The sequence below is a fragment of the Echinops telfairi genome, unplaced genomic scaffold, assembly GCF_000313985.2.
Source record: "Echinops telfairi isolate 266 unplaced genomic scaffold, ASM31398v2 ScPeMD7_7468;HRSCAF=8506_0, whole genome shotgun sequence".
In the NCBI taxonomy this organism is placed as follows: Eukaryota; Metazoa; Chordata; class Mammalia; order Afrosoricida; family Tenrecidae; genus Echinops; species Echinops telfairi.
This window is the reverse complement of record NW_022111369.1, coordinates 37,888,786-37,916,396: the sequence shown is the minus strand read 5'-3', so window position 1 is coordinate 37,916,396 and position 27,611 is coordinate 37,888,786. Positions and strand designations below refer to the sequence as shown.

At 45.6% G+C, this 27,611-nt stretch overlaps 1 protein-coding gene across 2 annotated transcripts in view; it reads right to left on the bottom strand.

The window, feature by feature from the left end:
* Positions 1-27,611, bottom strand: part of RASGEF1B (RasGEF domain family member 1B) — a 757,783-nt gene that overhangs the window by 202,589 nt on the left and 527,583 nt on the right. For both annotated transcript variants that reach the window (XM_045284136.1, XM_045284137.1), the window contains exon 4: positions 10,797-10,883. In XM_045284136.1, coding sequence (XP_045140071.1) covers positions 10,797-10,883 — 87 coding nt within the window. The remainder of the gene's footprint in view (positions 1-10,796; positions 10,884-27,611) is intronic.

The following is a 27,611-nucleotide window of genomic DNA, read 5'->3' as shown; positions in this document are numbered from 1 at the left end:
TTTTTTGCCCTTATTAATGCATCTGCATGTCTACCTAGATAAGATAGACAGAATAAATAATTTGGAGATGAAAAGAAGGGGACCAATGGTTCTGGGGGGATATGGGAGAAGGGGAGGTGGGAGAAAGGAAGGGGTGGGTAGAAAACTAACCCAGGGACAAGGGAACAACAAGAGAACTAAAATCATTGGAAGGAAGATCGTATGATGTCTTGCGGGGCTTAAGCAAGGACAATGTAGCAGTGGGGAATTACGAAACCTGAATGAAGGCCAAACATGAAGGTGGGACAAGAGGAAAGTAAAGGGAAATAGAGGAAAGAACCAGGAGGCAAAGGACACTTATAGAGACCTAAATACAGGCATGTACACATGTAAATATATATATATATATATATATAACGAGAGAGGCATAGAACTATGTACTCATATCTATATGATAAGAATGAAGGTTGCAGATGGGCATTGGGCTTCGAATGCAGTACTCCCTTAAAACAAGAACACTTTGTACTAACAATCTAGTATTCTGTGATGCTCACCTTCCCAACAAGATCGCTGAAGACAAAATGGGCGCATAAGCAAATGTGGTGAAGAAAAGTGATGGTGCTCAGGTATCAAAAGAAATAGCATCTGGGGTCTTAAAGGCTTGAAGATAAACAAGTGGCCATCTAGTTCAGAAGCAACAAAGCCCACATGGAAGAATCACACCAGCCTGTGTGATCATGAGGTGTCAATGGGATCAGGTATCAAGCATCTAAGACCCAGAATAAAATCATACCCAAAGAGAATGGGGAGGGGTGCATGGAGTGGAGACCCAATGCCCATCTGTAGATATTTGGACATCCCCTCACAGAGGGGTCAGAGGGAAGAGATGAGCCAGTCAGGGTGCAGTATAGCACAGATGAAACATACAACATTCCTCTAGCTCTTTGGTGCTTCCTTCACCCCACTATCACGACCTCAATTCTACCTTAAATCTGATTAGACAGGAGCATGCACACTGCTACAGATAAGAGCCCACAACACAGGGAATCCAGGATAGATAAACACCTTAGGGTCAACAATGAGAGTAGAGATACCAGGAGGATAAGGGGAATGTGGGGGAAGAAAAGGGGACTCAATCACAAGGATCAACATATAACCCCCTCCCAGGGTGATGAGCAATGGAAAAGTGGTGAGGGGCACCGGAAGACGATGTAAAATATGAAAATAATAATCTGTAACTTATCTAGGGGAGGGGGAGAAATGGGGAGCTGATATCAGGGGCTCTAGTGGGAAGAGAATGCTTTGAAAACAATGATGGCAGCAAATGTACTTGACACACTGGATGAAGGTATGGATTATGATAAGAGATGTAAGAGCCCCCAATAAAAGTATTTTTTTAGTTATTTTACAAGGCAATGGGCTTTACTATAGTTCCTGAGTATGAGCGCTTTCAGTAGAAATTTGTTTTCCTCATTCTTGAGGCATGCGTCTCTGAGTTCACTAAATTCAGAATTCAATTATGAAGTTCCCTGTCTGTTGCCTTGTTCTGACAGCCAGGAGTTAGCCTCTTTATTAGGCTCCTACAGGCTGATCGCTGCCAGCAATTTAGCAACTTTATTCCTTTAATTGACTTTTACTGTGACAGGCTCTGCTCTCTACCTTTCCTGGCCTCTAAGGAACTTCCCTGGGTAACTTCCGTCTCTCCCTGCCTCTCTCTAATTGTGCACAAAGATACTATTGTGGTTCTGTAACAATGGCCAAAAGAAGAATGCTATACATAAGGTGGAAGTTGATGTAGGTCTCGCTAAGTAAGAGTTTGAGCCTAAGCAGTGAGGATCTGTGAAGGCAAAGAGCCCATCTCCTTCCATGTTGTTTCCTGCCGTGTAAGATGGCCTGGAGATTGTACCTCTCACTTCACCTCACACTGCTGAGATATAGTCTGATCACACGGCCACATCTAGCTGCAAGGGAAGTCGATTCTGGGTGGTGCAAATGGCCAAGCATTCTACTACTAACTGAGAAGCTTGCCTTCAAACCCACCCAGAGGTGTCCTGGAAGATAGACCTGGTGCACTCCTGTCGACTGTTGAAAATCCCAGTCTTGAAACCCTTATGGAGTGCAGTTATCTCTGGAAACATGTAACATCACCAGGAGTCAGAAGACTGGTTTACTTTCTTGATTTAACTGCAAGGGAAATTAAAAAAGGTATTCTTTGGGTGGACAGATGACCAAATAAAACCTCCATTATTACAGAAGAAGACAATAGAGTCCTTAAACATGGAGGTTCCCTTCATCTTATTACAAACAAACAAATCCACAGGACAAAAAGGTGTGGACTTAAGTGGCTTGCTTTAAAGACTAGAGAAGGAGCCTTGGTAGAGTAGTGGGTCATGCATGGGGCTGCTAACTGCATGGTCAGCAGTTCAAAACCACCTGCTGCTCTGGTGGGGAAACCTACAAGGAGGCATTTCTACCTTGTTGTACCGGGTCTCCGTGAGTCTGAATCAACTCAATGGCAGTGAGTTTTTGAGTGTATGATTAGAAGGTAAATACATAGGGGATCGGGTCAAAATTGAAGGGCACTCATGCACACCAAAGAAAGTAAAGTTATATACATTTATAAGTGTCGTCATGTAAATGGTGTGTTTTGCTAAGAATTATTATTAATTTGCAACTATTCCATTTGTCAACCTTGTTTATTTATTTATTTAAATCATTTTACTGGGGGCTCTTGTAGATATTATAGCAATCCATAAATCATTTATATCAAGCAAATTTGCACATACGTTGCCATTGTCGTTTTTCAAAACATAATCTTTTTACTTGAGCCTAATTATCAGCTCCTCTTTTTTCCCTCCCTCCCCCACCTTCCCACCCACATGAAGCCTTTCTCCACCTCCTGACTCACCCTCCCCTCCCCTCATGGTATGCCCATTACCGTTCCAGAGGGGTTTATCTGTCCTGGATTCCGTGTTGAAAGCTCTTATCTGTACTGATGTACGTACATACTTCGGTCTAGCAGGATTTGTGAGGTAGAACTGAGGTCATGATAGTAGGAAGCAGGCAGCATTAGAGAACCATAGGAATATTGTGTGTTTCATCGGTGCTAAACCACACCCAGGCTGAATGGTCCCTTCTGTGTGACCCTCCTGTGAGAGGATGTCCAATTGTTTACAGATGGGCTTTGGGTCTCCACTCCCATCCCTCTCCTTCAAAACAATATGACTGCTTGTTTTTTATCTGAAACTTGATCCCATCGACAGCTCGTTATCACTTAGGCTGACCTGTTTCTTCCATGTGGGCTTTGTTGCTTTCCTGCTAGATGGCTGCTTGTTTAACTTCAAGCCTTTAAGACCCCAGATGCTATATCTTTTAATAGCCCGGCACCATCAGATTTCTTCATCACATTTGCTTGTGCACCTGCTTTGTCTTCAGGGATTGTGTTGGGTAGGTATCACACAGTGCCAGGTTATTAAAACAAAGAGTTCTTGTGTTGAGGGAAGACTTAAGTAGAGGCCCAAAGTCTGTCTGCTCCTTAATACTTTAACATATAAATTATATGTACATAGACCAATACCCCTATCCTTATATATATTTACATATGTACATGCTTATGTTTATACTTCTCTATATAGCTTTTGCCTCCTAGTTCTTCCCTCTATTTCATTTTACTTTCCTCCTGCCCCACCCTTCATTTGCTCTTGGTATTCTGTTATCTTAATCAGCCACAGACCACAGACTCGTTGGCCTCCTCACCTTTGTGCACCCTCACCACTGAACATTAAGTTCCAAGGTACTTTTCATAGACCCAGTGTTGTCCAGCCAGATCCAGACACAATATAATGGATCTAAATGAGCTGTGACTTAGAAGACAGCTCTAAAAATTGTCCTTGTCTGCGAATTTAATCATCCCATTGCTAGGAAACTTTCTCTACCGCTGCTAAAAAAAGAGCTAAAGGTGAAATCAATCTATGAAGTGGGATGCCTCTATTTTTTGCTTCCCACGGATGCTGCCCTACTTTGAAGTAAAACAGCGCTACAGTGTGTAGCTTGTGAATTCCCCAGTTCCTTTCTTTTTATCTGTTGTTTATGCAGTTACTTCCACCTGGCTCCTTCGGCTTCCCCTTAGCTCACCCAGCAATACAGAAGGCCTTGGGAGTCCTGCTTACTTTCTTCTCTTCCACTGAGTAACCCCGCTATCCTTTCACAGCTCATCTCTCCACTTCCTTCTGGTCTCATTAAGGAATGCAGCAAAGACATATGGAGGACAAGTTCAGCACAGCCGTGGACATGGGCAGCCTCTAACCCAAACCACCGCCAGCGGTTTCTGAAGCTGGAGGGTGCTGTGCGGTTTGCTGAAGTCACGGCACCACTCTGGGTGCCCTTGAATTTGCAGGAGTTGTTCAACGTCTTGCTAACTTGAAAGAATGCTGCTTCCGGTCTAATTCCTCATCTTGCCACTCACACCAGTGAGCATTTTGCGAGAGAGCCTTGGGGTTGAATTGTATATCATCCCCGAGTGCTGGTACCTATCTTTCAAAATCCCTGCCTTTGTCCCCATCATCGCTGTCTAATTCCTTTTCAATGGTTGACTTTGTATCTTCCATTAATTTATTGAAATCCTGAAATCCCTTTTGCGTTTATTGTTAGCCAATACAACCTCTTGAGGGTAATCTATTTACTGTCAGAAGCATTCAACTCCTCCATCTTATTTCATCTCTAAATTCTCTCCTATAAATTACAAAGAAAGGCCCCAGTGACATGATTGTGGGGTTTGGGGGAATAAATTCAGCTTAAGCTTTCACAAAACAATATTTAGCAGCTGCAAAAGGGAAGGAAGTCTAAGCTGCCAGGTCATCCCCAGGAAATCCCAAGGCGGCAGATTTTTTACATTTGCATTCTAATTTACATAAATTTATATGCTCCATTCAGAAGGCACTCACTCCAATTAGGTAAAATAAAACACTCAACTCCTCTTTATCTGAGGGTGCATAACCACATGCCCCAGGCCTACAGTCCTGCTGCCCGTCTGTGATTTCTTGGACTTCTCCCTCTCTTCTCCAAGAAGTTTCCCCTCTGAAGGACTGCCCTACGAACACAGCCATTAAGGAAAAGTTTTATCATTGACTTGTAAAATTCCAGCTGGATCCAAATACCCTCTTTAGAAAAATCTATTATAAGCTCACATTAGATTCCTCTATTTTCCAACTGCATTGGTCACAAGACCTCCCTCCCCCATAGCAAAGAAATTTTCATCCCTGGGTCATCTTTGGGACATAATAGTTTGGGTGGTAAAAATTCCATCTCGGGATCCAGCTTGCCGTCTTACACCCAACAGAGAGTGTATTGGCAGTCAAGAAGAATGTTTGGATTCTTGGCGGATGAACCATCAGTTTCAAAGGTCCGCCCTGAAATTCTGCCTTCCATCAACTCCCATAATTGAAGGTTCACTCTGTTTACATTTCCAGTGTCATGTCTTTCTTGGTGGATAAATAACAGACATGACTGTGCAATAAGTTCATTAGAGTAATTTCAGCAACTAACAACAACAAAGGCAATTTACCGAAAGTGCATTAAGTCTTGAAGTCAGCCTGATGGGGAGATAAGAAAGCAAGAGTGTCTTTTAGGTGCAGCCACATTCAACCAAAGACAGGCTTGGGGACACGGCACAGAATACCAACGAACACTGCCCTGTTGGGGGGAAGAGACCGGAGAATCACCCAGGGAATTACATGACCGAGCCCCAAACAACAAGACGAACTTCATTTCCTTCGACCCGTTGAGTCGCCATCCAAGAAGTCACTCCTTAACTTTGTCTTAAGACAGCCGTTAGCATTTCTCATCATTTCTGGGTGAAAATGGAATAAACTGAGGGTGTTCTATTGGTTCGCAGTGAACTTTAGTTCAAAGAAACTCCTCAGAAACTCCTCAGGGGCTCCTGACTTCTGACCCCTCTCCAGGCATTTTCTCCTTCCAAGCAGATGGAAGAAGGATCTGTTTAGCCCCCTATGTAAACAGTCAAGCTCTTTGGACCGGGAAGGGGAAGGGAGGAGGGGGGAGGCGGTGGACGTTGGAATGGTTGCAGGGCATGTTTTTGTTTCTTTGTCTTCTTCATCTTTGGGCCAAAAGAGATGCCTCTCACTATGAACTTAAGTCAGCCAGGCGAAGTGCAGGTTTTACTGAACACAAAGTACAGACACACAGTCCCAAGAACCCTGGTTGCTCCCCAGCAACGCCTGCAAAACGTCCGCCCTGCTGGCAGCCCAGGAGTGGGAGGTTTCCGGTGCACCCTGGATTTCACACTCTGCCGACAGCTGCCTTGGCAGGACATGTCGCCAAGGCAAAACGACCAGGAATTAGCTGGGAAAAGACAGTCATTTCCTCTTGCAAACTGCAAAAATGCTGCTCGATCCACATAAGGAGGTTAGAAAAGAAAAGCCCTATTGAAGGGATTTTTATGATGGTTGTTGCTCCCGAGTTTTCCCTACAGGGACCATGTGTGATCCTAGGACTTGGTTCAAATGTGGTCCCGAGAGGCATACAGGGAGCAAAAGTCAAGAAGGCAGACACCCCAGAAGCTCCTGCTCCTGGGAAGTTCAGATGCACCCAAAGAGGGTCCTTGATACCCTAACCAGGTCATTGTTCGTTTTCCTGACAGGTACCTGTGACACACACAGCATTACTAAGGCTTTGAAGGTCTCGTGCTAAGTATATTGGGGTCCCGTTTCTCCTCAACTCAGTATGTGCAATGTTACTGTTCTAAGTGCTTTTACACTCAATACACTTGGCATAATTCATCATCTAGTAGGTGCTCAAGTATATAGTGAACAAAATAGGCAAAACAACCCTTGCGCTGGTGGATTTTTTATGATATTAAAATAGTAAATTATGTGATATTTCTAGCAGTCCCAGAAGGCAGGCACTGTTATTGTTTGTGACTTACTCCACACCACACAGCCAGTGTGTGGCAGGGCTGGAATTTGACAGCAGGAATGTGGACTCTATGGAGTCCACACTTTTAATGGGCTCAGCTACCAGGCTGTGTCCGCTAGTAGGGCTAATCATTTTGATTTCTCTCAAAGCCATTTCATTGGGAGCTAATACAGATATCATACCATTCCATAGTAAGTCACATCAAAGCAACATTGTACAATTGCTACCATGATCAGTTTCAAACCATTCTCTTTCTTCTTGAACTCCTTGACAGCAGCTCATCTGTACCTCCACCTCCCCCCACCAATCTTCCCCCCAGAAACCCCTATCCTACTTGCTGTCTCTACAGCTTCATCAACCTGGGTTCCCCATACCCAAAACAGAAAACCATGTAACACAAGTTCAAGAGGGTTACCCTTAATGACAAGATACATCAGAGCTAACCCCGCCCTCCCACCAAAAACACCATCACATAAAAATGCTGAAAACCAGATCAGGCCCTATGTGTATTAGGAGGGGGACGGGATAGGATTAATCATTTTTATGTTAGCCCAAAGTATGACAATAGTTCAGGAATAAGCCTGACCTTTTTTGTTCCCACTAGAAACAAAGTCTTTAATTCTACATACCATTTCCAACCAAACGCACATTACACATGACTTGATTCTGACAGATAGCACCATATAGGACAGGCAGACTCCTCCATAAAGTTTCCAAGGTTGTGTGAGCTCTCCACACCTTTTTCCTACGGAATGGCTGGTAGATTTGAACTGTTGACCTTTCAGTTAGTAGATGAACACTGAAGTACTGTTTTTTGGTTTTTTTTAACCTGAGTTATTTTTATTTTGTTGGTAAACAACATTGAAAGTAACATGGATTTCCAGAATAACAAACAAATCTGGCTTGGAAGAAGTACAGTCAGAATGCTCCTACCAAGCCAGGATGGCAAGACTTCATTTTACATACTTTGGACATGCTATCAGAAGATTCCCGTCCTTGGAAAAGGACATTCTGCTTGGTAAAGAAGAAGGTCAACAAAAAAGGGAAGATCCACATAATGAAGCATTTCCACAGTGGCAGCAACATTGGACCATAACAACAAGCAGGATGGTGGCTCAGAACCAGGCAATACTTTGCTCTGTTGTACCTAAGAGTCCCAGTGAATCAGAACCTACTCGTTTCTTTTTTTTTAACATTTTATTAGGGGCTCATACAACTGTTATCGCAATCCATACACACATCCATTGTGTAAAGCGCATTTGTACCTCATTCTCAAAACATTTTCTCTCCACTTAAACCCCCGACATTAGGTCCTCATTTTTCCCCTCCCTCCCCGCTCCCCTCTCCCTCATGAGCCCTTGATAGTTTATAAATTGTTATTTGTCATATCTTGCCCTGTCCAACGTCTCCCTTCACCCACTTTTCTGTTGTCCTTCCCCCAGAGAGGAGGTCACATATAGTTCCTTGTAATTGGTTCCCTCTTTCCTACCCACTCTCCCTCTACCCTCCCTGTTTTGCCACTCACACCACTGGTCCTGCAGGGCTCATCCACCCTGGATTCCCTGTATTTTCAATTCCTATCTGTACCAGTGTACATCCTCTGGTCTAGCCAGACTTGAAGCACTGTATTTTGTGGACTACAGTAAACTACAGATAGCCTTGAGAAGAATGGGAATTACAGAACCTGTAATTATGCTCATGTGGAACCTGTACATGGATTAAGAGGCAGTTGTGGGAACAGAATAAGGGTATGCTGCATGATTTAAATAAGGAAAGATGTGCTGTAGGGTTTTATCCTATTGCCATACTTATTCAATGGGCATGGTGAGCTGGATTATATTAAGAAGAACATAGCATCAATTTTGGAGGAAGGTGCACTGACCACCTGCTATATGCAGACAACACAACCCTTGATTGCTGAATCTGAGGAGGACATGAACCACTTCCTGTGAAGGTCAAGGATTACAACCTTCAGTATCGATTACAACTCAATGTAAAGAAAACCAAATCCTCACAATTGGAGAGTAGCTAACCTTCTTCACATAAGTGGAGAAAAGGTTGACGTTTTCAAGAATTTCATCTTGTTGGATGCACAATCAATGTTCATGGAAGCATCGGTCAGGAGAAGAAAGGCTCATTGTACTGGGTAAATCTGCTACTGAAGACCTCTTTGAAGAGCTGAAAAGCAACGATGTTTCAAGGAGAACTAAGGTGCTCCTGACCCAAGTCAGGGCACTCCAATTGTCTTGTATGTATGTGAAAGACAGCCATCCAAAAAAGAAGACACAAAGAATTGATGCAATGGAATTGAGGTTGATGAAAATACGGAAAATATCTTAGATTGACAAAAGAACAAACAAATCTGTCTTGGAAGAAGAAGTACATCCAGAATGCATCCTTTTAGCAGGGACGCAAGCATGGTGAAACTTTGTCTCATGCTCTTTGGATGTGTTACCAGGAGGACCTCGTCCCTAGAAAAGGATGTCAAGCTCAGGAAAGGAGTAGAGCAGCCAGCGAGGAAGAGGAAGAGGAAGACCCTCCACAGCAGGGATTGAAGTGGTGGCTGTACCAGTGGGCTCGGACACGACATCCATAAGAGGTGGCCCAGGACGGGGCAGTGTTTCCCTCTGCTGTCCGTGCGGTCGGGATGACTTGGAACTGACTCGATGGCATCTAACAACAATAAGAACTGGAATTTGCTCGATGGCAGTGGTAAGCCTCATTTCTTTTGCATGCTACAAGTCTTTATATAATGTCTTCTTTCTGTGTATATTCTGCTCTCTTTTTTTACATTTTAATTTTTATTTATACAGATACAGGAAAGAAAAAACAATTATATATATATATAATTGAGTTTGGAGCCTCTGTTTATTGTATCAAACTCACTACCTGTCAATTACAATTCATAACAACCCTATAGGAGAGAGTGGAACTTCTGTGGGTTTATGAGGCTATAATTTTAAAATTATTAATTGGGAGTTAATACATATATCATTCCATAGTTCAATCACATCAAGTTGAATTGTACAATTGCTACCACAATCGGTTTCCAAACATTCTTTTTCTTCCTGAACGCCTTGATATCATCCTCCCTTTAACCCCACCTCCACCATCACTGTATCCCCATCCCCCCAAACCCTTATTCTACTTGCTATCCCTATAAATTCATAAATCCTGAGTTTCATAAACAGAAAAACATATAGCACCACTTCAAGAGGGAGACCTCTGATGACATAACTCCTCTGAGATACACCCTAATATGAACAAACAAAACCGAACAAAACCTGAAAACAGATCAGGTCTCCCCATGCTCTTTCCAAAACTCATACACGATTGGATTAGGAGCCACACCACTCACACTGGTGGAACTTTGTCAACAACAACAAAGCACCTCTATTTCCAGAGGAGAGTCCATCCCCAAGGACCAATAATCCAAGACAATACTCATTACCATCAAGTCAATGTTGACTCACAGGGACCCTAGGTACAGTTGCACAAACGTGCAACTGGAGGCCACATTCCAACCCCTAAGAGCGGTAGTATTATCGCTGGATTTCATATTAGGCTGATGGCAAGCACTTCTTTGCCTTCTCCCAGGTTCTGATGGGCAGCAAAAGCTTAACCAAAACATTGACAAGCCAAGAGCTTGCAGGAAGTTGGGGACGATGTCACTGGGTTGGAAGTGGAGCAAGGCGCAGAAGCCAGGGACCTTAGACCAACATCTCTCAGTTCAACATTTTGACTAAGGCTAGTCTCAACTAGAGCCAAGAAGCTCATCTTTTCTGGGGTAAATATAGCTATTTCAATTTAAAAGGTTAGTTGAAAAGAAAGACAACCCATGGATTCAAAGCACACTGTTAAACAAGAGATGAATTCATTCTTACTTTGCCTGTTGGCTTCTCAACCAGAGGGCTGGTCAAGCAGGCTGGGGTGACGCTACTGTTCGCTGAAGGTTTCCACTGCGGTTCCGGCTAGAAAGAAAACACACAGAGATTTTAGAGACTCGGCTGGCTTCCTGCCACCCGCGTGCCAGTTCCCTGCTTCTCATCACAGTGCCTCAAGCACTTAAACGTACCTGCTGTCACTTCAATACCTGAGTCAGCTTTTTACCAGGCTCTTCCGTCTGCAGCCTGTGCAAACCCATTTAACCTTGTGCAGGGACATATTATAAAGCCATTGGTGACATTGTGAAGGAATTCATATACACATGTTGATGTAAGTGAAGAAGACTTTGAGCTTTATCTGTTCAGGCACTTTCCTGGAACCCTGAACAAATGATGTGAATCCTTTTTTAAAAGGCGAACTTTAATACTATCTCATAAAACAATGAAATCATGTCAATATTGGATTTTCAAATATTTTTCTTTTCCCAGACGGAATAATGTGGACGATTCTCTACCTGACTCATTGCTTCAGCTTCAGCTCCAACTCTGTCCCACCATTAACCCTAAACCTAGAACCATGCTGATCAATTGCTTTTCTTGAACTAGATCTTGAACATAGATCTTCATTCCGACCTGCACTTTTACTTATGCTGTTTCTGCTTCCTACAGGTCACCTCAGTACTTGCCACGGCAGACTCTCTAAACTCACTCGCATTAATGCTGAGTCATAGCAACCCTATAGGGCAGAGCAAAACTGCTCCTGTGGGTGTCCGAGACCATAAATCTTTATGGGCATAGAAAACCAGGAGCTGCTGGTGGTTTTGAACTGCTGATCTTTCATAGCCGTAACCCGATGCATAACCACTATGCCACCTATCTGCTGAGCTCCTATCTGCTCCTATCTGCTCCTATCTGCTGAGCATGGTGAACTACGGAGGGCAGGACTCCTGTCTTAGGTTCTGTCTGGGTCTTTCATAGTCTCAAAAAATAAAACAAAACAAAAACAATTCTTGCCATTGGATTGATTCTCACTCAGTGACTCTGTAGGATAGAGAAGTACTTGTGGGTTTCCCACACTGTAAATCTTGATGGGAGTAGAAACCCAATCTTTCTCCCTTGGACCGGCTGGTGGTTTCAAACTGCTAGCCTTGCAGTTAGCAGCCCAACGCCTAGCCTACTGTTCCAGCAGGGCTCCTTCAGCGTCTACTGCAGGCCATGTACACTGTAGCTTCTTTCTCTGTCATTTGAGTTGTCTTTCCTTTTGTCAGCTGGGTCCATCCCTTTACTAATCGCTACACTCCAAAATATCCTACCAGATCCAGCACTCTCTAGTCCCCAGCCTCAACTCCCACCACAGACACATTTTTTTATCATCTCCTTGGTTAATGATAGAATTCTCACCTGCATGAGAAAGACCTGGGTTCAAATCCCTGCCAATGTACCTCCTGCACGGCCACCCCTGATCTGTCATTGTTAGGCTGCATGCTGCCATAATGCTGAAGGAGTCTAAGCAGCACTTCCAGACAAAGCTGGACTGGATAGAAAGGCCTGCAGATCTACTTCTTTAAAAAATCACCCCACGAAAACCCTACGGATCACCATCTTCCAATTCCCTGCCAACCATGGGGATGGGCAGGACGGAGCAGTGGTTTGCTTGTTCCCTTGTGAATGGAGGCAGCATGAATCAGGGATTGACTAAAGGGCATCAAACAAATTCTCAAGCTTATTAGAAGAGATAGCAAGACGGTGGTTATTGGAAACACCCTTAACTATTTTTACGACTAACACCAGAAAACACAAACGACTCTTTAAAATGCATCCACAAGTACAGATGTGTGCCGTTTAACATCCTGGAGAACCAGGTCCTTACGTCCCACCTCCTCCACCAACCCCCCCCTCCCGCCGCCATCCCCACCCCGATTCAACAAAAAGGATTGATTAAGGACATGGAACATACAGAGCTGGGTGGCCCTGCAGTGGGGCGGGAGGGTGGGTGTGGGTGGGGGGGCAGCAGGAGCCTGTCCTTCCGGAGTGTTAATATAGACAGGTTTCCCTTGTTGGCTCTACTCAGCTGCCCTCCTATTAGCCCTTCCCCCACACCTAATCCTAGTGGTAGATCTTCTGGTGCTAAATGGGAGGTGTTGCAAGAGAAGGGCGTCTCTCCCTCCCAGCTGGGCGCCAGAAGTGGGAGTGACCCTGAAAGGTCTTGCTGCATTCCTGGCACCTGTAGGGCTTCTCGCCTAGGTGGATGTGCTCAGTGAGCTGGCCATCCTGGCACCAGATGCAGTGTCTGGGTTGGAGCTCTGGCCCAAGGCTTGGTGCTGTGAGGCCTGGGACCTGCGGCTGGCGGCCTTGTCACCCAGGCCACGCCCTTCCAGCTTCTCACCACGTGGATGCAAGGATGCTGGATGAAGCTGGAGCCGTCCCAGATGCAGATGCCACCCTTCTGGCGGGTGCAGGGCTTGCCGCCCGTGGAGGTGCTAGTTCTTCAGCAGCAGCAGCAGCACAGGGGGCTTGATGCTCTTGTCACAGTACCCAAAATGGTGGGGCTTCCTGCCCAGCACATCACTTGCAAATCCTGAAGTCCACACCCAGCCCAAAACGATGGCCCAATTCAGCCCACTAGAGGCTGCCACCAGTTCCCTCGGCTCCCTGCCGCACCCCTCTTGTGTGGCCTCAGTCTGACCCAAAGCTGACTCTGACTCAGCAGGGTCCTCAGTGCCCCTCTGTCCTGGCCCCCCCACCCCTCTCAGAAACACATGACTAGGGAGATGGTGGCATCGATTTAGAATCAGGCCAGAGGTGTTTCCCCCAATCTTATTTGGATTTCTCGGGCATCTTAGGGGTCCGGGTTGCACAGCTCCGCCTTCTGCTGTGTGGGGGAGAGCTCCGTGGGGCTGCAGGGGGTAGTGTCCTGTAGATGGTCATGGAGGTAGAGCAGAGCCTTTGGTGGTGGTGGGGGGCGGGGTGAGGGTAGCCTCCAGGAGGTGTCCCTGTGATAAGAGCCCAACAGGGGTATGGGGAGGAGGGAACTGTGATCATTCCCTGGGCTGCCATCTTCCCAATTTCCTGATGGTGTAGGTACCTGGAATCCCTAGTTTCACTCTCTCAGGGTGGAAGATGGCACCCAGGTGCAGATGCTGGATCTGAGCTCAGGTTCCAAGCCCTCCCCTCTCTCTGCAACAGCCCAGTGGGGAGGGGCACCATCACCACAGGGGCAGGAACAAACTCCTCCACACCCCCTCCCACGCTGGGAACCCTGGGACCATGGAGAACAACAGGATCGCAGACGACACAGAGCAGGGAGCAGCAGCCACCTGGACTCAGGCTCACAGCTCCACACAAGCTACCGGCCTCGGATGGGCTATGATTTGGACATGTGGGCATGCCCTATGGAATCGGACGAGGCCCCATTCCACTGAACTTACGGGACGTGAGGGACGCATACCTGCCCTGGCAGCGCTAACTCCCACTGTCCATTCACTGTGCCTGTCTCTTCAGTGAAAGGACGATTCTTCAGTGGTTTTAGCGGAGGAATGGAGTATGCCCTTCAGGAATGTAAGAGCCCCTGCTGTTACTAATTATCGCTCCCTAGGCAAATGACTTGTACTGCCCCTGGGCTGGCCCAGCCTGGATTTGTGGCATGCCTATGTACACACAGGGCATTGTAACACGCACTGTGGCGACATCCATGGCCTAGCAAGCAAAGAATAATGCCTCCCGAAGATGCCCCGCAGGGACCCGCAGGGTATCCACACGAACCTCGGACTTCTCCCTGGAGTCGGAACCAAGGGTTAGAGTCCAAAGGCGGTAGCTTTCTGCCCATTGCGGGCTAAACTGGGACCAACAACTCATTTCACAGGTCACGTCACAGCCTTCAAAGTTTAATTACCACCAAACCCTGCTGGCTCAGCTCCCAAGCCACATGAAGTGAATACATGGACGCAAGTCCCCAAGGATCTGGTTACAAACTCCCACCTTCTAGAAAGAAAAGACATTGGATGGCATCAGGGAAAGAGCCCAAGATGTCAACTGGACTGCTGCACCGTTTTCTCTCTGTCTTTTCGGATGCAAAGGTGGGCTCAGTGTGGCTATGCAGGAAACATGGTGCTTTTGCAGGGAGTCCATCCGCAGAAGCAGCAGAGGGATCTGAAGGACTCTGCCCTTCACGCCAAGGCTGGTCTAGTTGCCATGGCAACCTGCAACTCATTTTCTTAGCGTGTCCTGCAGCCTGATTTTCTTCAGACCAGAGATTCCCTTGATGTATTTGCATCAGTTATATTGAAGACTGAAAATCCAGCAATTTGTAAAGTATAGCTTTCTTACCGATAAACCATTTCTTTGGCAGAAACAGGATGTTCTGATTGTAGGTCATACATAAAAGGAAATTTCTGAAATAATTGATTCTCGGGTAAAACAGATGGGCAGATACTATTGTTGTTAGGGACTGTCAAGGCGGCGCCAACTCATAGTGACCCTGTGCATAAGAAAAGCGAACACAGTCCGGTCCAGCACCACTCTCAGTCGTTGTTATGTTGGAGATCATTGTGGCAGCCACTGTGCCCGTCCACTTCACTAAGGGTCTCCCTCGAAGACCTTTTCCAGGGACTGAGCCCGCCTAGGGGAGAAAGATGGGCCTTTCTACCCCGAGACAGAGTTCCAGTCGTGGACACCCACAGGGGCAGTTCTCCCTGTCCCATAGAGTCACTGTGAGTTGGATTGGCTTGATGTCAGTGAGTGAGATCCCTCCTGTTATCATGTCTCTGTTTACAGTATGTGGAACAACTCTTGCTATCCTAGCGTCTAAAGAGCAGGTGGTCTTACTTCTTCCAGAACCGGTTTATTCGTTCTGGTGGTCTATGGTCCTGGCACTATGCTGCACGCATGCTGTATTCCAAAGGCATCCATTACTCTGTGGTCTTCCTGATTCATCTTCTGGTTTTCATGTGTATATGGGGCAATTGAAAATACAAAGGCTTGGGTCAGGTGCACCTTAGCCCTCAATGTGACGGCTTGGCTCCTACAGACAACTTGGCTGAACAGATTTGCCTAATGTAATAACTCATTTGATTTTTCTGGCTACTGTGTCTACGAATGTTGACTGTGGATCCAAGTAAAATGATGGGCATATAGTTATTATTTGAGAGCCTTTCTCCCATCCTCATTTAAGGCCTTTGCCACAGGGTTGGTTGTTGCTTGAATGGGTGAGTGATTGGGTGGCTGGTGTTTTACTGCTGCCTCTCTATTCACTGACTGTGGAAGTGGGACACCCATAAGAGACTTACAAAGAGCGAGGTAGTGGAGACCCAGCAGGTGTCCCTGGATCGATAACCGGTTGAGCACTCTCCTGCTAACTTCAAAGGTGCCAGTTTGAAAACACCTACTGAGCACAGTTTTACTCTGTCACACACACACACACACACACACACACACACACACGCACACGCACACGCACACGCACACACACGCACACGAGACAGACTCTCTTCCATAACACCAGTTTCTATGTTTTTATGTAGCGTATTAGAGAAAAGTTGTTGAAGCATCAGGGAAATCAGTCATCCTCTCCATCTCTCTGCAGCTTGAAGGCCAGTCATTGTCTCCTTATTTCTGTCTCTAAGAACTTCAGAGGACCGCTGAGAATGGGGCCCTGGGTAATGCAAATGGTTATGTGCTCTCCTGACAAGGTCGGAAGGCTGAGTGCACTCAGGGGCCCCTCTGGAGACTGCAGGAAGGGTTGACCGTGTACTTCTGAAAGGGCAGCCAATGAACCCCCACAGGGCGCCGTTCTGCTCTGACACTCATGGGGACACTGTAAGTCAGGGTCCTACTGAAGGACAACTTGCTACTGACATCTCCACAAGAAAGGTGCCTGGTATTACATTTCTGAGACTGGATTCCTAAAAAGAGACCAGAAGTGGGTTAGGCTCTGAACAGTAATTACAACCCTCCCTGCTTATTGTGGGGCCTGAAATAAATGTGCACGCCTGGTGCAACAGGACAGAAATATCATCCGGAGGAAGAAGGAGGATCGTCTGGTGGACTCAGCGAGTTGTTGAACAGCTTGATCAGTCCAGGTGGCTTCTACCTCAGGGCGCTCGGCACAGCAGCTCCAGCTCCATCTCTCTGATTCCATCTCTCAGAAAATCTGCACGATGTACTCCATGTGAATTCCAACAACTGCCCACTCCTCTGCCCTTACGTCAGGTCTAGCATGTTCTGTTTTGAGATCTAAAAACAGGTTCTGCCTTAGTCGCACCCTGCTACCCACAATTTATCTGGAGTCAAAACAACTGTATCTTACATCTCTAGAGTGTTTTCAATGTGGCTGTAGCAAGTACGTCCAAAAACTCCGTGGGAACAGAGCATGGGGTGAGATCCTGGAAGACGATGAGCTACAGATAAGGTCCATTTTCCTGGCCCCTCCTCTTTCTCTCCCAGCCCCACCCCATCCCACTCTGGGCTAGGAGGCAAAAATAAATAAGTAAATAACTAAATAAAAAGGATTTGGGCTTGTCCCACCCATCCCAGCTGGATCCCTTCCTTCAAGGGTCCAGCACACTGAAGGAAGCAGTCTTGGGCAGAAGGAGAAGTGGGTGGAGGGGATGAAACGGTGACTCACTGGGGCCTTACCAGACTTCCTCTCTTTTTTCTACACGCAAGTACATTTTTGGTGAACTTAGTAAACCGTACAAATGGCAAGGTTTCCCCCTCCTTCTCGGGTGTTTTCACAGACCCACTGAAGCTCGTTGACACACAGAGAGGGAACAGAGGGAGGATGCCACGGGATCTCCTGCTTATCGGCTTTTTCAGGCAGGTTCCTGTTTGAGCCTGCTTGCTCCTACATTCTTCAGTATCTGTTTCCCTTAAATGCTCAGCTGAATTTTTGCATTAACATTTCCCTTTCCAGGACATTCTCCACCACACCAGGACTATGGCTATCCTTGTCTAAATATGTGCATATTTGACTACGACCCCACTTGGCACCGCAATCATACATCCCCTCCCCCCATCACAGGACCTCCTTCCTGCGTTGTTACCTAATCATTAATTTATAGTATTTCATGGCTATGTAATGGCCCACAGATAGAACAGAGCATAGTGTTCTTTGAGATTTTGATAAATATTTTGATTATATCGATTTTTCTCTAGAATTCATACCTATGCAAATACAACTTAAAAGGTTTGGGGGGATTATTTCTCTAGACTAGATTTCCAGAAGGAGGGGTCCTTGGCAAAGAAGATAGGCATCGTTAGGTTTTTCATATTTACTAATCCATTACTGACTTCCCAAAGAACTGGCTTGCGCAGCCAGGTCTACCTTACACATGCTTCCACACACTGACACACATATAACCCAGTCCTCTTCCCTTGACAGCACATCTGCAACGATGATCTATCTCCCTCTTGTTTTCAGATGAAGACACTGAGGGTCACAGAGCTTGAGTAACTCACTGTCAGGTGACCGATGAAAGCCAGGCAATGGACCTCATCTGGCATCATGGTCTGTCCCCAAAGTATTCCTGGTTTCAATGAGCCATTGCTGACTGTTTTTTTATCCTATAATGCCGAGTGTGTGCCATCATACAGAAATGAGCATTAAGTTAGAGGGACAAGAGATAAATCTCATCTTTATAACTTACTAGCTCTGAGATCCAGGGTAAATTCTTGAACCTCACGAAGTCTCGGTCTTGCTCTGTATGTACAAAGGAATCATACCCACACCACGGGCTGCGCGGAAGGCGAGATCACAAAGGCCTTAGAGCAAATAAGCGAATGAGAAGCAAATCCAAACCCACTGTTGTCAAGTCAATTCTGGCTCATGCTATTGTTGTTGCATTTATATACTTGCTGCCACCATGTGAATTCTGTCTCATCGTGAGATCCTGTAGGACAGGGTAGAACTGCCCCCTTTGGGTTTCCCAGATGGTAACACTTGTAGAGAGTAGGAAGCCTCATCTTTGTCCTGAAAAAACAGCTGTTGCTTTCAAACTACTAACGTTGCAATTAGCAGCCCAACAAGCAACCCACTATACCACGACGGTGGCATCAGCTCCAACTCATAAGGACCCTTAAATAATAATAATAATAATAATAATAAAAATAAATGCTGCCTGGCCCTGCACCAACCTCACACGTTTTGTTATTTGGAACGCACTGTTGCAGCCAACTGTGTCCGTCTATCTCCTTTACCCTCCAGCGGTTTTGGAGGCTGTAAATCTTTGTGGGATCCATCTCATCTTTCTTCCTTGGAGCTGCATGTAGGTTTGAAACACCAACCTTTTGGCTAGCAGCCCAAGGCTTACCTGACCGCACCAACAGGGAGGAGACGCAAGGAGGTCGGTTACTTGGATTGGGGTTGGCCTGAAACACTAAAGGGACACTCACCATTTTAGAATTCTGAGTTTAAAAGTATCACTCTTTGATCTAAATTTTGTACTACATGTTGTCCTTAAACTGCCTCCCTACCGCAATGTGAACTTTTACTCCCCCAGGAGCAAGCTCGTTCACATTCCAGCATCCCTCTCCACCTCCTCACCTCCCTTTCTCAAGTAATCTCTTTGCCCTTCAGTATTCAGCTCAACCATCATTGCCTGGACTGTAGTTTTCATAGAAGGAGGTATAGAAGGAAGCTTCCAAACGTTAATGGAAAATTAATATTAGAAAGGAATAGAATTTTTGTATGAACTCTTCAAAGTTGTTTTTTTCCCCCCCCATATATCTAGATCCAGGTTGAGTTAAGCTCCTGTCCTTGTAGCTCCAGATAAAAGAACAGAGTGGCAGGTGCACCAGAGATGGAAAAAGAACGGTGTCCATCAGAGGCAAACACACCCACCTGCACATTGGTTGGGGATGCGATGAGTCAGCTTAACTTTTTTAGAATCAGGTGTGCTTTTTTGTTCCGTGGGAAAGGAACGAAATGTGCACAGGTGACCAGAATAAGTCATCATGATATAAATAAATGATCATAGGTAGCCTTCTGGACGAGGTTCTCTAAACAAAAATAAATTATCTTCACTGTAGTTCCTTCTAATTTGACATTCAGGGCGAGCCTGGTGAACTTAAGATCTATACAGTAGCACAGGGCTCTGCCATTGCCATTGTGAAATCCGTCCTCATTTTCTCTTCACCTTTAGTTTTGTAGGTGAAGTCCAACGGGACCTTCGGGCATAGGTCACATACACAGTATGGTTGCCCCATGCTGCCCCATGGGTATGTGGTGTTTGCAATGCCCAGGAACACATAAGTCTGGTGGACCCAGGGTCTGGGGCAAGTCTGCGAGCCTGAAAGTAAGCATAAAATAAGTGAGTTCTGCCTGTGACTAAGTGCCACCGACTGCCCTGACAAGCCCTGCTTTTTCCATTCCACCCAGACCATGAATTGCATGCAACGCACAATCAGTGTTGTTTTAAGAAACAGGAACAGCCAAGGAGCACTGTCCTATACTATTTTTTTTAAACCCTTGCTACTTCTTTGTATAATCCAACTTTTTATCCTGAAAATCTTATCTAAAATAGCGGGGGACAGGGCAATTCACAGTTCCTTATCCTTTGTCGCCTTCCTCATTCATCAGTAAATCAAAGGAGGGAAGTCCCGGTAAACTGTGGGTATCAAGAAATGGAACAGGAAGAGATGCGTTGTGGTGCCCTGTTTCCACTTTTCTCGTAGGAATGAAATCCATATGGATCAGGAGACGTGGAAGATGAGTTGTCGCAGTTCAGTGATTCTGTGTATGAGTTAATGGCTGTATTTACATTTAAAACGGACCGAACAAGAAAAAGATGAATGACGAAATTTACTCTTTACACTGGAAAAATGTCCATGTTTTTTCTTTACTGTGAATGGGAGCAATGAACAACTATAGAACATGGCAGCAAGTCAGGAGAATAATAGTTGAAGAAAGAAAACAAACAACGCAGGTTTCAGTGTGCTGAGCAGCGCTTTTCGGCAGCTCTCTGAGGGAGCATCCTGTGGTTCCACATGATCCTGAGATCTGCAAATGCAGGGAGCCAGCCCCGGCCAGGGTCGTGGCGGGGAGGCATCATCGAGTTCTTCTGACCTAACACAGATGAGGTTGTGGTTGTCGGAGCAATTACTCCTGGGTACTGGGCTCTTCTTTGCGTCTCTGATCTCCTTTCAGCCTTTACATTTTTGTCTCCAGTTCATTGGTGCAGCAGGTGGGGGTGGAATCAACATGGCAAAAAATCGTATCTACATTGCCGACGATGCCCTGTGATCTACCCCGTTTTAGATAGTGAATTGTGAGGGTGATTACCAGAAAAAGGCTCTCAGGAAGCCCTTCCTGACCTGGCCCGGGGAACATCTGGAGCGAGGTTCCGGTGTGCACCTTTGGCTTTTTAATCACAGTCTCGGGGCCCACAGGCGGTAGTGATGCAGAGTGAAGAGCGGGGGCTTTAGAGAGAGATGGTCCTTCTGAGAGCTTTCTCTTTCTTGAGTTCTCAAAAAGAAGAGAAAGACACTGTGACGCCGTCTCTCGCCTCTCCCCTCTGACTCACGGTTCTACTATGAATGCCACTCTGCTCAAACAGTGACCGGCATGTTCTTGTCACACGGAGCTCACAGACAACACCCCGTATTAAGCAGTTTTGCTAGGGGAAGTTAGCAGGATCAAACACTTTAAGGGGATAGTCGTTGGTCCACAGCAATGCCTCTCCTTGGCCAGCAGCCGCGTCTCTCTCCGGGTCTCAGCCTCTCAGCCCTGTGGTCCCTGGGCCTCTGCTTCTGTGGGCCAGGGAGCCAGCCCTCTGCTCCACCTCACAGCCCCTACATTTCAGGGGTGCTCTTTGTTTCTGTTTCCCTGTTTGGGCCCCTGGTACCTCTCAGCCTCTGTCATTTCAGACAGAAATCTTGAATGGGATCCAATCCTAATGGCCCTGGGAGTTCTCTCTCTGCTTCCAATTCAAAGATGGCTCATCCTGATAGCGGGGAGGTGATCACAAAAGCTGACCAACTCCTTCCATGAGTGCGAAACATGCCTTATTTGCATAGTCCCGCCCAGTCATGTGGGGGGTGGTGGTGTTATAGAGGCCTGGTTAGAAGAGCTACATGAAGAAATCTGACTCCACCACAGTCCATTTCCTTTGGCACAGTCCCCTGCTCAAGAACCTGGAGACCCATCAAGACCCCAGCAAGGTGGAAATGCCTCTCTGTGATTACTTCGAAGCCACTCTCCTGGCTGTTAGCACAATGACATTGTGCTAGTGTTTGCATTTCATATAAATGAAGGTACACAGGTCTTCTTGTACTGAACCTGCCTCCTCTCCTTCTGTCAGCTGGATTCCTACGTGCTACTGTGTGCGAGTACAGTGCACTCGCACTCCGTGCTGCATAGTGCTTCACTATGTGACGAGTTAACCTGCTTACTCCTCATGGACATCTGCGTTGTTTCTAGTGTGGAGTTGCTAAAAAATAATGGTGTTGTGAGCATTTATCCATGCTTTCAGGTGGGCATATGGAATCCCCACCACACTCCTGGCTGGCTAAGAGGGAGCGGAATGGCCAGACCATGTTGTTGTGAGGTGCCATCGAGTTGGGTTCACCTCATAGAGACCCCACGGTGCAATAGAGCACAACTCTCCTCATCCTACGTCATCCTCAACACCATCACGCTCAAGCCCACTGTTGCAGCCACTGTGCTTATCCATCCCTTGATGGTCTTCCTTGTCTTCACTTGACCTCCGGCTTTGCCAAGCATGATGGCCTTTTCCAGGCCACAGATGGTGTTGCTTTCCCTAGTATTCGCTATATGACCTCTCCAGGTTCCAATATCCATGCATGGCTCCATAGAATTCACCGATGAAACGAAGGATTCAAGAGTTTATTAAGTAAGCGAACAGGGTGTAGAACTGGTGAGAAAAACTCAGGCTAGTGTTGCTTATCAAGACATAGTACAAGGTTCTTTGAGGTCTGCTAATAAAGGGGCACACCGCTCTGCTGGAAGCCCCAACCCGAAGGCACCCAGCTCCACTTGTGGCTCAACGAACCCAGCTTCCACAATTAAGTTCTCAGAGGCACCTCACTCCAAAAGCCAGCCACACTCTGTTCCATGTTCTGGCTCCTGGTTCTGCCGATGCGCCCATGATGTCACAGCTATTTCCTCGATCCAGGAGGTCCATTGCACAGGGATCTTGGATCCAGAGGAGGCGTTCCACACCTGGCTCTTGCTGGTAATGAGATCCCTCCTCCTGCGTCTCGGAGGGCTCATGTTATACACAGCACAATGGTATTCCAGGGAATACCGTTCACAATTACTCACAGGGGAACTCTATCAGTATCTGCCCCCAACTTCTTCCTTGTCTTTAAACAAACCCATGCAGGAAAAAGTCATTTGGTGGAGTTGGAGACGTTGGCTGGAAGAGCCACGTTAAATAATTCACTGTCCCTGCAGACATATATGCAGTTTTACTACAATGAATAATCGTTGTGGTTGTGCCGACGTGCACTCCCCGGAATCGATATAAGCCCGTATTTCCTTCAGCAGCTTCTTTTAACACATGGTCTCTTTACTTCGATTAGCCAGAACTGGTTCTGTGCTTAAAAATATAAACTTCACCAGGCCTGTGAAAAATCTAGAGGGTTTGAGAATATGCCCTGAAGTTGTTAGGTGATTCCTTTGTATTGACAGCTTGCCGGTTCAGATACCACGCACTAATCTTCACGTAGCTATATAGACCTCAATCGCTCTTACTTCGATGAACATATATGCTGCATATCAGAAAACCAACCTTTACTACATTGAGATAACTTGACTGAAGTCCCCTGTATTTAATGACAAAGCAGGAATTTGTACTCAAGGTTGTTTGACTCCAAAGGGCATATGTGCTACACTGGTTAGTATTGACTCTTTTCTTAAATCCAGTAAAAGAGATGATTAAATTTTTAAGAGTATCTAGAACTGATTCTGTGGATTTGAAATGAGGTAAAAAAGTTCCAGTCATGTCCTAGGTTACTTATTTTTCCCAGAATCTATGTAGAATATCCTAGGGAGATGATAGATGTATCATGCAAAGGACAGAACATTCCAGGGAGCTGGAGGATGTGACAATTGCTTGCCAGTATTCTTCAATTACTGGTGAACATCCCAACGCTACATAATAATGGTAGCTCATCTCCATAAAATACTTTGCATCCTTACAGTACTACAGATCAGAATGCTGCTTAGCCTATCAAGAAAGATCTTTCTTTACCACCTACATCAGTTATTTCTTTAAAATGTATCATGTATTATCCATGTGAGTAAAGAGAAGGAATATACTTTTATTGGTTGTTGTAATGTTTCCCCCTCCCCCCACTCTTGCATAAACATTAAACTTGAACGACTTTACCAATTTCTGTACTGATTTTCACTGCACAGGTTTTATAAGTTGTAAGACTGAGGAGTTTTTATTGGTTGCTTATTTGGTTGGTTCCTTGATGTGTAGAATTATTTGGCCTTGTTGTTGTTAAACTGTTGATGGTTTTTTTGCTATTTGAATTGCCATAGAATTTTACTGGTCCACAACCTTTGATTTATGGACAGTTTATTAAAAAAAGAGGATTCCTACATTGTATGAAGTTTCCCTTTATTTCCCCTTTAGTAATTACATTTCTTTTCTCCTACGACATAGATATCATGTAACCACAGCTACAACGGCTGAATAGATTCAGAACAGAGAAGAGAATATTTTAATCTCGTGGTGCTGCTGCTCTCAAGCCGTGTCATATCCAAAGGCAACACGAGAATCAACCCAGACATCGGTGGTAGCTATCAACCCTTGCGAAAAGTCGTCCCTTGGCCAAGCACTGGAAAGTTGGGTAGGGCACTAAGAATGGAAATATTTTCTCTTTTTAGTTTATTTAATTACATTGTTTCATAAACCAATTCTATTTTGAATACCCTGCTCTAAAAATTACTATTCAACAGATACAGTTACTGCCTCATCTGCTGCCTGCTGCTTATAATTGACAAGTGATCGCTAGATGCAAATTGTATAATTAATCAGGCTTGAAGAGAACTGTGTGATCACTGTGTGCTCTATCCAAAAGCAAAGCTGAGTTTCAGGGTTGGGCACTTTCTGGTTTTGCAGCTTGGGCTGATGCGAGCATTCAGCAAACACATGCATCCAAGTACCAGCTGCGACTTCCAGTAGTGCCCCTTCAGCCTTCCAGAGACGGGCAGCTTCGTCGATGACACCAGGTGAGCCTGAACACCTTGCTGTACTCCATCCTCAGTCACATTCACAGTCGGGAAGCACCTTCTCGTTGTCATGGAAAGACAGCCTCTTCAGAAGGACAGGCACTCAGCACATGCCAAACCCGCTTGTGCAACATCAGGAAAAGCTAACCCTAAGTAATGGCATTCAAGCAACACTCTCTACATTCTTCACGATTCTGCAAAGACAGCCCTTTTCTGAGTGTCCCAAGCAAGCCAGTGATGATCACTTAAAAAAAAGAATGTCTCTTGTCAATCATGAAAAGGATGTACGTGGTAGCAAAAGACAAATTGAGGTAGAGTAGGTTTTTGACCAATTTAGACCCTACAATTTAAAAAATGAAAGGAAAGGAAAAAAAACCCAATGACTAAATAAAAGCCTGACATAACTAACAAACACAGAGACTGAGCCACCATGGCTGGTTTGGAACTTGTTACTTACGAGGCCCTGTTGCTAATAGCAAGTCATCACCGGCTCTGCTGGAGGAAGAGGAGACGACCCCTCGGAAACCCTGGGGAACAGGTCTGCTCGGTCCTGTACGGTCTCCATGAGTCTAAATCCACTCAGGGGCAGTGGCTTTGAGGAAAACAGGGTCACGAACATGCTGTTTAGTTTTTCTGAGTCAGTTTCTAATGTCTTATCCCCCAATGTATGGCTCTGTACATTTAAAAATATATGTATATAACCTTTTAGAACAAGTTAAAAAGGCAACGACAACTGGGTAGCACAGCCACTATATTATGGTCTCAATATTTTGAAACTTGAGAATTCTTTTCGTTTTCTGACTTTAGTGGATGTCAGTTGTTGCTAGGTGTCATTGAGTCAGTTCAGAATCACCGCCTGGTCCCCCCGCCACCCTCACAGTTATTGCTGTTTCAGTGCATTGTTGCAGTCTTTGTAACACTTCAACTCCCTTAAAAATTATAAATACTTTTATTGGGGGCTCTTACATCTCACCCACTTTTCCATTATTCATCCCCCAGGGAGGGGATTCTAGATTGATTCTTGTGATCAATTGCCCCTCTCTCCCCCCTCTCCCCCCCATCCTCCCCTAATCCTCCTGGTATCTCCACTCTCCTTGTTGGCCCTGAGGGGTTTATCTATCCTGAATTCCCTGTGTTGTGGGCTCTCAGTGTGCATGCACTGGTCTAATCTGATTTGTAAGGTAGACATGAGGTTGTGATGGGGGTGTGGGGGGGGAGGAAGCACGAAAGAACTAGAGGAAAGTTGTGTGTTTCATCAGTGCTATGCTGCACCCTCATTGTCTCAATTCTTCCCTATGACCCCTCTGTGAGGGGATGTCCAGTTGTCTACAGATGAGCATCGGGGTCCCCACTCCATGTCCCCTCACTCCCCCCATTTAACAACCTCAAAGATAGCCCAATTCAAAACATCAGACCTTAACAAGTGTTGGAGGGGCTGTGGGGAGATAGGAACTCTCATCCACTGCTGGTGGACCTATCGGTATGTACAGCCATTATGGAAATCGATTTGACAATAATTAAAACAAATGGAGATTGAGCTACCATGCGACCCAGCAATCCCCCTACTAGGCATATACCCAGAAGAGGCAAGAAACAAACCATGGCCAGACATCTGTGCTCCAATGTTCATCGTGGCACAGTTCACAATTGCAAGGAGTTGGAAACAATCCCAATTTCCATCTACAGATGAATGGATCCAAAACCCGTGGTACATACATACAATGTATCCCTAAAAAGCAGCGATGAGTGCGTGAAGTACATTGCCGCATGGGAAGAACTGGAAGAAATCATGCTGAGTGAAGTAAACCAAGCACAAAAGGACAAGTACAACACGAGTCCACTGAAGTAAGCTTAAAAAAACAAAACAAACAAACAAAAACCGGGCATAGGGAAAAATCTACTATATATGTACATTCCTGGGGTGAGGTCCAGCAACTATGGCAGGAGCCAAACCCAATCCAGGGATACATACGGCAGCCAACTAAATAAGAGGGGGAAAGAAAGTGAGAGAGGGGGGAAAAAGACCAGGGTAGGCCGGGAGCAGGACACTAAACCACCCAAGGGAGGGTATTGTATATATCTCCACAGGAGAGGGAGAGAGAGAGGCCAGGCTTCAACCCGATGCACCAAGACATGAAGACGACATATTGGCACGTCCCAGGGAACCAATAGAGAGGTGTGCAGGGCCAGCACCAATCTCAACTCCTCTTTGTTACTGACCCTCTACTTTACCAAGCATGACATCTTTCTCTAAAGACTGCTCTCCCCTGAGAGAACCTGTCTGTGTGTGACAGTCTGGGTAGACTAGAAAAACAAATTCATGGAGACACTCTTATGTATATAAGGCAGAAGTTTATATACAAGAGGAATGCAAATGTCCTGAGTACTTGGAAGCACGGGTGGGGCTTATCTTTTCCGAGCCTTCTCTGTGGTGTGTCCTAAACCCATCTAAAGATCCCATTTTAATGGCTGACAACAAATGGGCTTACAAACTCTCTATTTTCATACTTCCCAATAAACATTTCTATCAATCATTATATCAATAATAAAGTAAATCCATATAAACAAAGTAGAATCAGATACTAAACTCAATTTTTAAAACAGTCAAGTTCAACCCT